This window comes from Medicago truncatula, chromosome 5 (genome assembly GCF_003473485.1).
Source record: "Medicago truncatula cultivar Jemalong A17 chromosome 5, MtrunA17r5.0-ANR, whole genome shotgun sequence".
In the NCBI taxonomy this organism is placed as follows: domain Eukaryota; kingdom Viridiplantae; phylum Streptophyta; class Magnoliopsida; order Fabales; family Fabaceae; genus Medicago; species Medicago truncatula.
This window is the reverse complement of record NC_053046.1, coordinates 44,189,813-44,202,365: the sequence shown is the minus strand read 5'-3', so window position 1 is coordinate 44,202,365 and position 12,553 is coordinate 44,189,813. Positions and strand designations below refer to the sequence as shown.

General features: G+C 30.7%; 3 protein-coding genes across 4 annotated transcripts; 1 reads left to right on the top strand and 2 right to left on the bottom strand.

The window, feature by feature from the left end:
* Window positions 1-259: 259 nt before the first annotated feature.
* Window positions 260-1,526, bottom strand: LOC11434400 (uncharacterized). The gene is made up of 2 exons (XM_003617980.4): window positions 1,077-1,526; window positions 260-615 (listed from the first exon to the last, which is right to left on the bottom strand). Exons 1-2 carry the CDS (start codon window positions 1,236-1,238, stop codon window positions 520-522), a joined length of 258 nt encoding a protein of 85 aa, XP_003618028.1. The 5' UTR covers window positions 1,239-1,526; the 3' UTR covers window positions 260-519.
* A 4,531-nt stretch (window positions 1,527-6,057) lies between these two features.
* On the top strand, window positions 6,058-7,060 carry LOC11430229 (F-box protein FBW2-like). Its single transcript, XM_039834063.1, is given in 2 exon segments — window positions 6,058-6,243; window positions 6,246-7,060. Coding segments are annotated over 2 exon segments (759 nt in total). The 3' UTR covers window positions 6,819-7,060.
* A 167-nt stretch (window positions 7,061-7,227) lies between these two features.
* Window positions 7,228-11,009, bottom strand: LOC11428411 (caffeic acid 3-O-methyltransferase 1). 2 transcript variants are annotated; one of them, XM_039834807.1, is made up of 4 exons: window positions 10,545-11,009; window positions 8,345-8,655; window positions 7,895-7,971; window positions 7,228-7,788 (listed from the first exon to the last, which is right to left on the bottom strand). In XM_039834807.1, the coding sequence occupies exons 1-4, from the start codon at window positions 10,961-10,963 to the stop codon at window positions 7,486-7,488; spliced, it is 1,110 nt and encodes a 369-aa protein (XP_039690741.1). In that variant the 5' UTR covers window positions 10,964-11,009; the 3' UTR covers window positions 7,228-7,485. The 2 variants fall into 2 exon arrangements, with proteins under 2 accessions (XP_039690741.1, XP_003618025.2); XM_003617977.4 differs by having other exon boundaries at window positions 7,264-7,788; window positions 7,895-7,959; window positions 10,545-11,007.
* Window positions 11,010-12,553: the final 1,544 nt, after the last annotated feature.

Below are 12,553 nucleotides of genomic sequence, written 5' to 3'. Positions count from 1 at the left end.
AGTATACACTTGCTGTTTTATTAGATTACTTTCATATTATTCTTTCAATTGATTGGATAATCATTTTGGTTTGGTTTGTGAATGTTGATGTTAGGATCAGTTGCTATGAGCAGCAACGTGGTTGTGTTGAGAGCATGGAAGCCGTTATTGAATTTGGTTGGGATGGTAAGCATATGCAGCTTGGATAAATGTCCTAATTTCAGTAACAACACAAAAGCTAGATATTCTTAAAAAAGTATAAAAATTGGGTACAAACTAATAAACAAAATATAGAAATATTCTTTAGAAATAATTTCTGGTTGTTTCCAATGAAAAACATATGTCGAGAGGAGTCAACCCGTAAATAAAACTTAGTTACCTTGAAAAAATTAATCTCAACGGTTACACATAGATTTAGACTCTAAAAATACTATGGGAATTGCTGGATTGACAACCTCTCTATTAGACCTTGTCGGTTTTATCTACAAGAATTTATATGATTTTGTAACACAATTCTCTAATTCTATGAGCACTTCAATTCTAGTATTCTACATCCATGTTTGTTTGCCTCAAGTTTCTCCATAGATACCTTCCACTAGCCATGTCAATGAAAACCCAGAATCCATTTTGAATCATCTGAAAACCCATTCAACATTTGTCAGTTCAAATAAAAAATAAAATCCTAAAATTTAAAATAAATTAAAAAGTCAACTAAAAAACATTCTGGTGAATCAAAAACAAAACAAAATTTAACATGAAAACCTCATCTATAAACCCAATCAACATACTCTATGAATTGAATACAAAACACAAAAGAAAAGGAAAATTCCAAAATTTGACAAAACATCATTATGGTGATTTACAAACCAAAACACAGTCAAACACAAAAAAAAAAAATGCAAACCCAAAATTTAACATTTAAACATCATCTAAAAACAAAAAAACATATTATTCTAAAAATAAAACAAGATTAAAATATCCAAAATTTGGTTTCTTAAATATCAAACCATATATATAAACATTACTTTAAAAGGAAAAAAAAAAAAAAGGATAAAACATCATGTGCAACCGTAGAAACCAAATTTTGAAGGTTATACCTTTTTGAAATCAAAATCTTCCTTCTTCAAAAATGATCTTACTTCCTCGGTTGACTCATTAGAAGCCAAATCAATATTTGGTGAAAAACTAACTGTTCTCCATGCAAAGTAACCTGCCAGAACAGCAGAGAAAAACACTAAGATGAACCTTAAAGGACACATCTCTCTCAAGAACACAAAACCCTAAACAACGTAAAAAATTTAACGGTATGGTTTTTTTTTTTAAAATGATTGGTGTCTGGTCTTTTTGATATTTTGTTACGAGTAGAGGAAAGCTGTATAAGAAAAAACAAAAGTCTCAACAACGGCGTTTGTTACTTTTGCGATGATTTGATTTTAAGAATTTTGTTTACCAACTGAATAATGATATGAGCGTATTGAGGGAGTTTTTTTTGGCTATAAAGGTGGTTAGTGACTATAACAAACCATTTAAAGACTATAAGATAAAAAAAAAAAATTCTCATCTTTCTTTCTTTTTGTTGCATTAAGGTTTGTAATTCTAATCTATATATATCTATACTTCTATATTTCTCAATTTTTCTTATAATAAAGAATGGTTGTTGGTATTATTGAAAAGATAAGAATTTTTGTTATATTTGTTATATTATTGTTTTCATGAAAAAGATAAATATGATTTGTTAAGTTTGTTATATTTGGAAGTCACAAATATCTATACTTTTAATTTTAATCAATATCAAAAAATTTATATAAAATATTGTTTGTAATTTACACACAAAATTTATATAAAATATTGTTATATAATTTATCATATATTTTTGTAGGCATTATGCCGTTATATGCTATTAACTTGGATGTTATGAGTTTGTTCTCAAATTTATCCTTTACGTTTTTAGTGGTGTTGAATGATGTAATCTCTCGATTTGAATGAATGAATATTATTTTGTTTTTGTAAAAAAAAAAAAAAAAAAAAACATTTTTCACCTCTTTTTGACTAACTTTTTCTCTTTCCAAAAATGCTCTTGATGTCCAATATAAATAACACATGTAACAAATAAATAAGAATAAATTTTAAAATTAAAAACAAAATGTAACAAACACAATATGAATATATGACAGGATTGTTTTTTTCATTTATCATTTAAAAAGTATAACAATTGTGTTTATATTTTCATTTTCATTATCCCAATTATACCCTTAAACAACTTTTTCTATAATAAAGATTGTTGAGTCCTAATCCTAACTAATAATTATATATAAACATCAAGTTTGATACAAAAAACTAAGCAATTTTTTTATGGCCTAAATAGACCCCTAAAAAAAATTTCGGGGCTCAAATTACGTACTTATTTTTTTGGGGCCTAGGGCCGTCGCCTTCTTCGCTCTGCCTCAGATACGGCCCTGCACGTGAGTGCTCGTCTTTTTGCTGGTTGGAAATAATGATATTTAGCTTCTTCCAAAAAAAGAAGATGTTTTTCCCTTGTATAATAGATTTTCCGTGGTGTTATTCGGTGAAAGAGTTTCAAAGGGCCTCTCTTTTCTCTCTTATCCAACACATTATGATCTGATTTTCATCTACTAAACTGAGAAAGTATTTTCAGTTCATTGATTTTGGGAGAGAAACCAACCACGAGCTCATTGTTTTCTAGCTAGCAAACTATAACAAGAAAAAACTTAGCCTCTGCTTGTGTTGATGGTATGGAATACAATAGAATGGAAAAAAATGAAATATAGTGGAGTGGACTAGAATGGAGTAGAATGAAACTAACTTTTCATTCTAGTGTTTGCATATTTTACGATGAAGCGGAACTAATTTTCCACTACAACGTTTCAAAATGGATGGAATGAAATGAATTAAACTTTTTTATTCTTTTTTTTCTTCTGAAAAGCCAAATTAGTCCATCAAAATCGATACCGAAGAGAATTGAATGAGATTTTGGGAAGAACCCACTCCAAAGTCCTAAGCAACACCACCAAACCCAAAGTGGGTTAAAAACATTTTTATTCTATTTTTATCCTTCATTTTAAAAAGTTAATAAGATCAATTATATATTCAATTCAATCTAAACAAAAACAAAAGTGTGTCTTTAAGACCTCCATTCCACTACTTTCCATCAATCCAAGCAAAATTTTAGCATATGCTAAAGCGAAAGTTATTTTAAAACAGATGAAGTGATAAAAAGATTGAGCTACAGCAAATTGCCAATAATGAGATATTATGCTCAAAATTAGCATCTAGATGTCCACTAAAGTTGTTGTAACCCAAATCCAAAATCTCAAATTCTTTTAAGCCTACAACTTCTTCAAGTATGGTACCATAGAAAGAGTTGTTCCTTAAAATACTGCACAACATATTCATATTACTTTTCTTTTTTTCTTGTTCAACACACAAAAGGGTCAACAGATAGAAAAAGTAATCAATACTTACAAGTTACAAGACTACAACATTTATATAGCTTGCTCAATAAGTTTCCTTATGGCCCATCCCCCCCAAAAAAAGATTTTTTTTATATATGCAAAATTAATAAAATACCCTAGGCAAAAGAGACAGGAATTTAGTAGGGTTCTCACATCTTTCGGTGCGCCTTTCTTTTCTCTAGCTCTCTCACTTCCCTCACCATAACATGGCCGTTGTTCCTTGCTGATAGCATCATCTATAATTATTAATTAATTCAGCCTGTAAGTTTTTCTATCCATGAAACAACTAAATTTATACTAGATTATTTGTTTTGTTCTTCTGTAGTGGTTATATATTGATTTGTTAACGTAATAGTTTCAGACTTTGATTGATAAATATCACACTCCTATTGTTTTCACGGTGTTTCCTGTTTTGAAAGCCCAACTCTTCTACAGTTGTGACATGATCTAGGGTTGTCTGTCACCCGATAATATTTCCATGGAGGTAACCTAATCGAAAACTATCAAGCGGCATTCACACAAGACAATTTATGCTTCTAAAGAGTGAGAGTGATCCTCCATCTCTTACCTTGCCACTTATTAATGTTATCTTCAAACAAATGTTACACCGGTCCAACGACTCAAATCCGTAGCAGAATCTAAAAATAGGCAAAATCCTAATAAAATCGCGTCAAAATCATGAAATTCATACAAAATCGCAGGATTTTTAAGGGTTTTGAAGGATTTTGTTCATTTTTTTTAGTCATTTATATTTAAGTATTTTTGTGAAATTTAATCTGAGTGATTTATGAGTGTATACAATTTATAACATATATTTAGCATTATTTTTGTTTTGGTACAATCCATCGATTTTAATTGCGATTTTACGATTTCCTATATCGATTCTACAAAAGAAGTTGAGTAAAATCTTTCAATTTTGATTGCGATTTTACAATTTTCGAATTTTCTATTTCCTTTCGATCTAAAGCAAAATCCCGATTTTGACAACCTTACATACAAGTGCAATCCCACCTCTACATCCAAACAAAAAGAAACCAACAACGTCCCATTTCCAAACACACGAATCCAATGCGGTTGTTTACTAGTAAAAAACCCCATAGTTTATTTACTTTGTTCCGTAAGTTATGTCGCCGTTATAATGCCCCGTTCATTTTTTACAAAACTCTTTAGGCTTAAATACAATTTTGGTCATTTATCTTTTATAAAAAAAATAAAAAAAAATGCATTTTGGTCATTTATCTTATTTTTAACATGTTTTGGTATTTTATCTTTTTAAAATGATTCATGTTTTTCAAACGTTAGAGAAAGTTGGAAGCTAAACCCACGTTAACTTCCGCTTGTCAAACATGCTGGCAACAATTTAATCTCTTGTAAAGGCGTGGCTAAAATCGTTCTCCTTCAAAGGCATCGCATTAAAATCTCTTTCAAAAGATTATGTTCTTGTATTCGTTTTCAACATTCGTTCTTAGTATTCCTAAAAAACGACGTCGTTTTTCCCCGGTTCTATGCCACATGGGTTTATGGTAAGGGTTAACACCATAGTTGTCACGCCATTAAATTTTTGTTAACTTGTGTCATGATTTCTGACTAAATGACTAAAACATGAATCTTTTTAAAAAGATAAAGGACCAAAACATGTTAAAAATAAGATAAAGGACCAAAATACATTTTTTATTTATAAAAGATAAAGAACCAAAAATATATTTAAGCCAAACTCTTTGACATCCTTCCTAATACTATTTGAAAAAGTAAGTAGAGTATTTCATTGTTCAAGATACTATTTGTGAGGATGTGTTTCCACACACATAAATCATTTCAAGTACAATATTTACCTATAACATGTATGTCGAAGAACTTATTGTCCAACTATGTGGGAGTTTAAGTACAATCCCTTGCCCCATGTTATATATGTCTATCAAACATGGAATGTATAACCAGCATGGATAAGAAAAGTTGATCATATGCACCATATAGAAACCAAACAATTAATGTCAAATGTCTAGCACTATGTGAAAAAAATATATTAAAGATGCTGAAACATTTTGAAAGTAATAAAATCTACATAGTTCTTAAGGTGTAGCTCATAGTTCACCCTAGGTATTATATCCGCATCGAATTCACATTAATTTCCAGCTCAATGTATCACATTGTTATTAGGTGCTGATTAGTTTGAATAATTCAAGGGTGAGTTTAACATTCAATTTAATCAAATTTTCTAAAAATAGAATTTGTCAAATTTACATGCTTGTTTTGAGCCATATAATTCTCCTCAAAGGTTGTTGGTTGAGACAATTGTGGAGCGTATCAAGATAAAGGTTTTCCAAATCTCTTGATTCAGTCACTTTTTTTATCTTATTTTCCTCTTAGACATAAGACATGGTGAAAATGCTTCTTTATATTCATATTCATATTCATCTTCTATTCTAACCAGCTTTGAAAGTTTCAATTTATTTCTTTGTTCTTGATTTGTGTGTTTAGAATGATTCTTGAAAATCTCTTAAATATTTGAATTTAATCATGGAAAACTTTGTTCATGTTGAACTTTAATTACCATTTTGTTCTTTTTGTTGTTTTTTTGTTAGTTATTTATTCACTCTCTGGAAAAATGGAAGTAGCATCTGATATTCGTGGTTGGGATGAGTTGATCCCCGATACTTTGGCGCTGATTTTCACGAAACTTTCACTCCGTGAAAGATTGACCATGATCCCAATGGTATGCAAATCTTGGGCCAGTGCTGTTTATGGACCTTACTGTTGGCAAGAGATAGAAATCACTGACTGGAGCACAGCATTTACGAGCATCGGAAAAATGAGCGGATGGTTCAGATGTTGATTGCTAGAAGCTCTGGATCGCTCCGAAAACTCATCGTTTCAGGTCTCCGGACTAGAAAGAGTTTCACTTTCATTGCTAAAAATGCTGGCTCCCTCCGGGATCTGCGACTGCCCAGATGCAATATGAACGATTATGCAATTACACGACTAACCAGAAAACTTTCAATGATTTCCTTCTTAGATTTGAGTTACTGCGTCAAAATTGGTAGCAATGCTATAAAGACAATCGGCAAGAACTGCAAACAGTTGGAAGTGTTCTGTTGGAATATGCACCCGACATATACTTGGGGAAAACCCTTCGAAGATGCTAAAGCATATGCAATCGCCTCTACTATGTCGAAGCTCAAACGTCTCGAAATTGTCTACCATCTTATCACCAATGAAGGTGTTCTTAAAATCATCTCATCATGTCCTAAGCTTGAATGTTTGGATTTGAGGGGTTGTTGGGGTGTCAAACTTGACACCATGTCAGTGAAGCAGAATTTTCCGAAACTTATGGTTTTGAGGCCTCAAGTTCTTGGCAATTATATATGAGAGGTGCAATCGGATTCTTCTGATTTAGAATAATAAGATAGCGATGTGGACGAGTATAATTACAATGATGATGGCATGTGGTTTTATGAAGGAAGGGTTGAAGAGCTTTAGTTTAGGGTTTATGGTGTTGGGTTTTTTTTAATTAGTGTTTTTGTGCTTGGGCTTTCTTTATGCTATTTGCATAAAATGTATCAAAGAAAATGAAGCATTTGAGCTTCCTTGTAAGAACTTAAGATGTTTTTATATCTTAGGATATTTAAAAGTTATTTAGGTTCTCTTATTGGTGAAAAAACCAGAAGAACAAACATCTATGCTTGTGTGTTTTTCCTCCTTATAAAATTTAAGTTACACAAGTGTGATTTATCTTAGAAATTAGATATTTTACTACTACAAGTTTTCGGCAAACTCATTGAAACAAGAACAGCACAACAATGTTTATACCATATACCAGAATCAATCCAACACTGCTTCTAATCATACATAAGACTATGTGTAACCAACACTATTGGTTGATATTTCTCATCATAAATGGACAACATCATCCTATTAGGTAACGACCGACAACACCGATCTTTAACAAATACCAGCAACTTTTATTTTATAACAGAAAATACAAACAACTTATTTCATTAATCCAAAGATACAATTGACACAAAAAGATATCAAGTTAAGCATTCTTAAGAAATTCCATGACATACATGTTGAAAGCACAACATGCAATTTGAAATCCTTCAAATCCAGCTCCTTTAGCTAAAGCCTCAAACTCTTTTTCTGTTCTTTCTTTTCCACCTGAGCTATGACACAATATGATAGCATCCATTTGAAAAACAGATTTTGAGGCCAAGTTTGAGTCAGGAATTATTGGAATAATGCATTCCACTGCAATCACCTTCCCTGTGGCAGGAAGAGAATCATAGCAATTCTTCAAAAATTTCAAGCATTGCTCATCATTCCAATCATGACATATCCACTGCATTCATAAAACATAAACTTGGTTTTCTTCTTCTCAAAATAAATGAAATATATTGGAAATAAACTAGAAAAGCAATTAAGTAGCTTCAAATCAATAAAATCACCTTCATGAAAATGGCATCAGCTTTTGGAACACTCACAAACATGTCTCCACCAACATGTTCCACACCTACACCAGACACCGTTACACATTCAGTGACCAAAATGAATATTACCCCAGCATTTAATGTATTATTTTTTAGGGGAATTTAATATATATTACTAATGATATCAAATGTTACATATTTCATAAAAGATTTTCTTCTTTGCATTAGCCTAATTTGTTTTGGTTAGATATGTCACTCGAAAACCTTCATCATATACAATGAAGCACGGACACTCCTCGGATTAGGCGTGTCCAGGTGTTTGACACGTGTCGTGTCCGACACATCACCAACACTTGTAATTACACTGAATTATGTAATTTTTTCAAATTATTAGCAGTGTCGACATGTCAGTGTCCGTGTCCGTATCCGTGCTTCATAGATCATATATAGTGTGAAATAAAAACACACCTGGATAAGATGGAGCTTCATTAATGACATGGGGCAAGTCAAAATTAATGGCTTTAATGTTGGGATACTTAGAGACAATCATGTTAGTAACAGTTCCAATTCCACCACCAACATCAACAATAGATCCAAGACCCTCAAAACCTGAATATGTTTCAAGAACTTTGTTCATTATGATACTAGAGTAATCAGACATGCCCTTGTTGAAAATCTTATTGGACCTTTGATCTGTGCTATGGAATTCAAAGGATGTCATTCCATAAGCATTGTAAAATGGAAGGCCACCCTCCTGAATTGAATCTGTTAAGTGGTACCTGCAATTATATAATAAAGTGTGTTTTGTTAGCGTCAAAAATTAATTTCGAATGAATTGAATTGATTGAGTAAATTTGATTTTAGTTAAAAGTATGTTGAATGTGAAATTGTTTATGTTTGAACATATTTATGTAAAACTACTTAAACGTTACGCAAACATGTATCCTTAAAAAAATAAAATTAAAAATTACCCAAACATGTCAAAAGCTACAAATTCATAATCAAGTTTGCCCAAACATATCAAAATCAAGGTTATGCCTCTGAAATAACTTTTTGCTATTCTATGGTGATATAAAACCCATAAAAAATCATTTAAAAATCTATATCTAAACCTTCACTAATTACTAATGCTAGCTAAAATTAATTAATTTCTCAAAACAATATTGTTATATAGGATTTGTTGGATTTATATTTGACTAGTGTTGCCAACAATCTTTTCATGATAATTGAGGTATAAATATCACCATTACACTGTATACTGTATATTCTTAAGAAGCATCCTAATTAAACTAGGTTGAGTTTTTAAAATCGAGAAATGTTAACTTATGCTCCGGGCACTAGTTAAGTACTTTAAATTGTTACCTTTTTATGAAAGTTTGTTTGACAAAGTGCATTGAAAATTAAAAATTTTGACATTTTTAAAGAATAATTACTTTATTTAAAAGAGTGTCCCGAAACACTCGTTAACAAGACCTTTTAAAATATTCCACTGATGTTGCCGCTAAACAAGGACCTTAAGTGTGAAATGTGCATCTAATTAAACTAGTTTGAGCTTTTAAAATATGGTGTTTAATTAAGCAAAGTTTTACTCTCTTTTTTGGTCAAAACAAAACTTTTGCTTAAGGAAAAGCAAAGTCAAAAACAAGCTGGGCCAAACATGTTAAAAAATATTGTAACTATGCCGTGTTAGTCTAGTCATATATGACATACTAGATATACTTTAATTATTTGCACTTGATATTTTTTATTAGAATAAGTTGAATTTTGTAAAAAAAAATCAACAACTTTTACTCACGGCAACTCCATATACATAAAAAAGGAAAACGACAACGTACTCATATCATTAGAGCATCCAAAACTCACATGATTAGGTATGCTTGAATTATTTGAGCATAAAACTTATTAACTAAGGTCTACAAAAATGACGAGAGAGTCATTTCATAATCATTATTCTCTACAAACATTTAAAATTCGTACTTCATATTGGTGGATGTTTCACCTATTTAATATTAAACTAATTTATTAGGTATATCTTCATTGTGAAATAGGAGTTTTAATGTTTATAGAAGGACTCTCTCATCACTTTTTTTATGGATCTTAGTAAATAAATTTTATTAAAATAAATTATATTGTTTAAATGTTAACATTTTATGGAGTTTTAGTGAGACTCATTTAGTCATTTTTTTTGAGGTGTTGGGTTGAAGAAATTTTATGTTTATCGAATATTAAATCATGCAGCACAAGGTGATGAAATAATGCTTAACGCATACTTTTCAGTTTTCCTTCATATACATAATAAAGAAATGTGACAGAGGTAGAGTCTCCTGACTTATATATGAATTAATTTAATCATGTGTAGTGTACATTCATGAAGTCGTGAGAGAATAGAAGCATCTCTAATGTGCAAAAGTCCAAAAGAAAAAAAAAAGGAAAAGGTAATGAGACAACAAGTTATGTTGGGATGTCTTTTTCAGCATATAATATACGTAAGGTTCGGGGTTCAAACTATGTCCATCACAAAAAAAAAAAAAAAAAGAGTTTATAAAAAGTGATACATTTGAGCATATAGATAAGTTTTTGATTATTTAACCATAATAACATTCATACTTTATAAGAAAAATGGGTCCCCACTAAAAGAAAATAAATTGAAATATATATAATATCATACCACATGTCTTTGAGGACTTTGTCATGTTGCATGAGAAATGAAGAAATCATGGAGACACCATCTTGATTATTGACAAAATACTTAGCAAGAGGGTGAAGACCATAAAGCCTTTCAATAGAATCTCCATCTTGATGTTGAATGGAGCAAGTAAGAATTTTGTAGCTAGCCAATAGACGCAATAATCGGTCCAACATAGAAGGTGCATCTGGATTTTTTATAGAAGGGATTTGAGAAGCAATGTTTGAAGATGAAAGATGAGCATTTGGACCAGCTTTGGCTATAATTTCAATGATGCCAAGTTCTAAAGCTGATTTTAGAACCATTGGAGCAGCAGAAGCACCTGATAGTTCCATGGCAAAAAACAAAGCTTCTTCATCTGATACTTGCTTTGCTTCTTCCCTCTCCATTTTCTCAATCATATGATATAGTACTATACCACTATACTATAATGTATGTCTGGCTCCTTCAATATATTTATATTCATATAATATATTATATAAATGATGTTTAATTTGATCTAATCTTCGATAGTCAAAATGAGCAGCCATGTGTTTTTTTTTAATAATCAAGTTGCGATCTATCCTTAAGTACGTGCTTAGCTTTTTCAATAGTCAAAATAATGCTTATTTTTTGACATATTATAACATTTGATTGATAAAAGTGTGTTCAATCCATATTGGGTCATCGACAAATGAATAAACAAGAGTTAAAGATGTGTTTGTCTTAGTTAAAATATAAGTTGTTTTATTGATTTCTAACAAACTAGACATGAAAGATATTAAAATTAAAGAAAAATAAATATCTACAACCATCTAATATGACATCGAATTCTAAGACATCTATGTTTTAACCGTCGAATTGATCAACCACAAGATTTAAATCAAATTTAAAATCCACATATTCTACTTGAAGATCACGCACCCACAACAAAGTGTAAGAAAGAGTCTAAGAAGCTTCACTTGTATCGTCGAAGCGGAGAGGTGAGAACTATTTTATTTTAACAAAAACAAATTAACTATTATCATCCCTAATACAAATACCAATTCTCACCTAGTCAAAATAATACTTCTCTTCCATATGTGAACATCGGTTTCCAAGCAGACTTGGAAGATGACATCCAAGAGGAGCTCAATAATTCTTGTGATCATAGCTTATAGATGACTTATATATAATCTCTAGCTAACCTTAAATATTTGAATTTTTCTGGCTAACCTTTTTGTTAGACCATATCAATAATAAACTTCTAATTGTCGGAAGAAAAAAAATAGTATAAAAATACATCAATTAATGTATAGTGAATTAAATACAATCTTTGTTGCAATGCATGTGAGAGTTCAGATGGGAATTGTATGTGGCTATGTCTACGTATATGGTGTAATATAAGTGGTAGATATTTGAGTTTTTTAATCATTTGATTTGATTTAAAATTTAATTTCTAATTATACTTTTTTTTTTTTTAAATGCTAAAATGAATTATATTATCAAACCAAAATGTCTCCAACACAAGATGTGTTTAAGAAGACATAAAGTTATGAAGTTATCCAATACAAGAATGAAGAAAATGAAGCAAAAGAAAAAAACTAAGTAACAGCCATTAGGCAAGAAAGAGGATTAAACCTCCAATAATTATAGTCAAAATCAAACATAGCGTATGTCATTTAAACCACTAAAAAGATGAAGTTTAATATTTTCGCTTAAAGATTGAATATCTTTCTCCTTTTATTGAAACATGTGTTTATTTCTTTCTTTTTAACTTATCTACACTCGTGAAAGCTATATTATGTTGTATGCCTTTCAACTACAAAATATGGCTATTAGCAATTAACTCATTATCATAAAATTCATGACCATCTAACACACTCTCCTACCAACTCATCCTTCCAAGGAAACAACCTCCTCCACTTCTAAGCCTCTCCATTCACCCCAACCTTCTCCATTCACCCCAACCTAAGTTGAAGATTTCAGTTACGGTAACCAATTTGATTCCTAATTATACATAATGATATTGA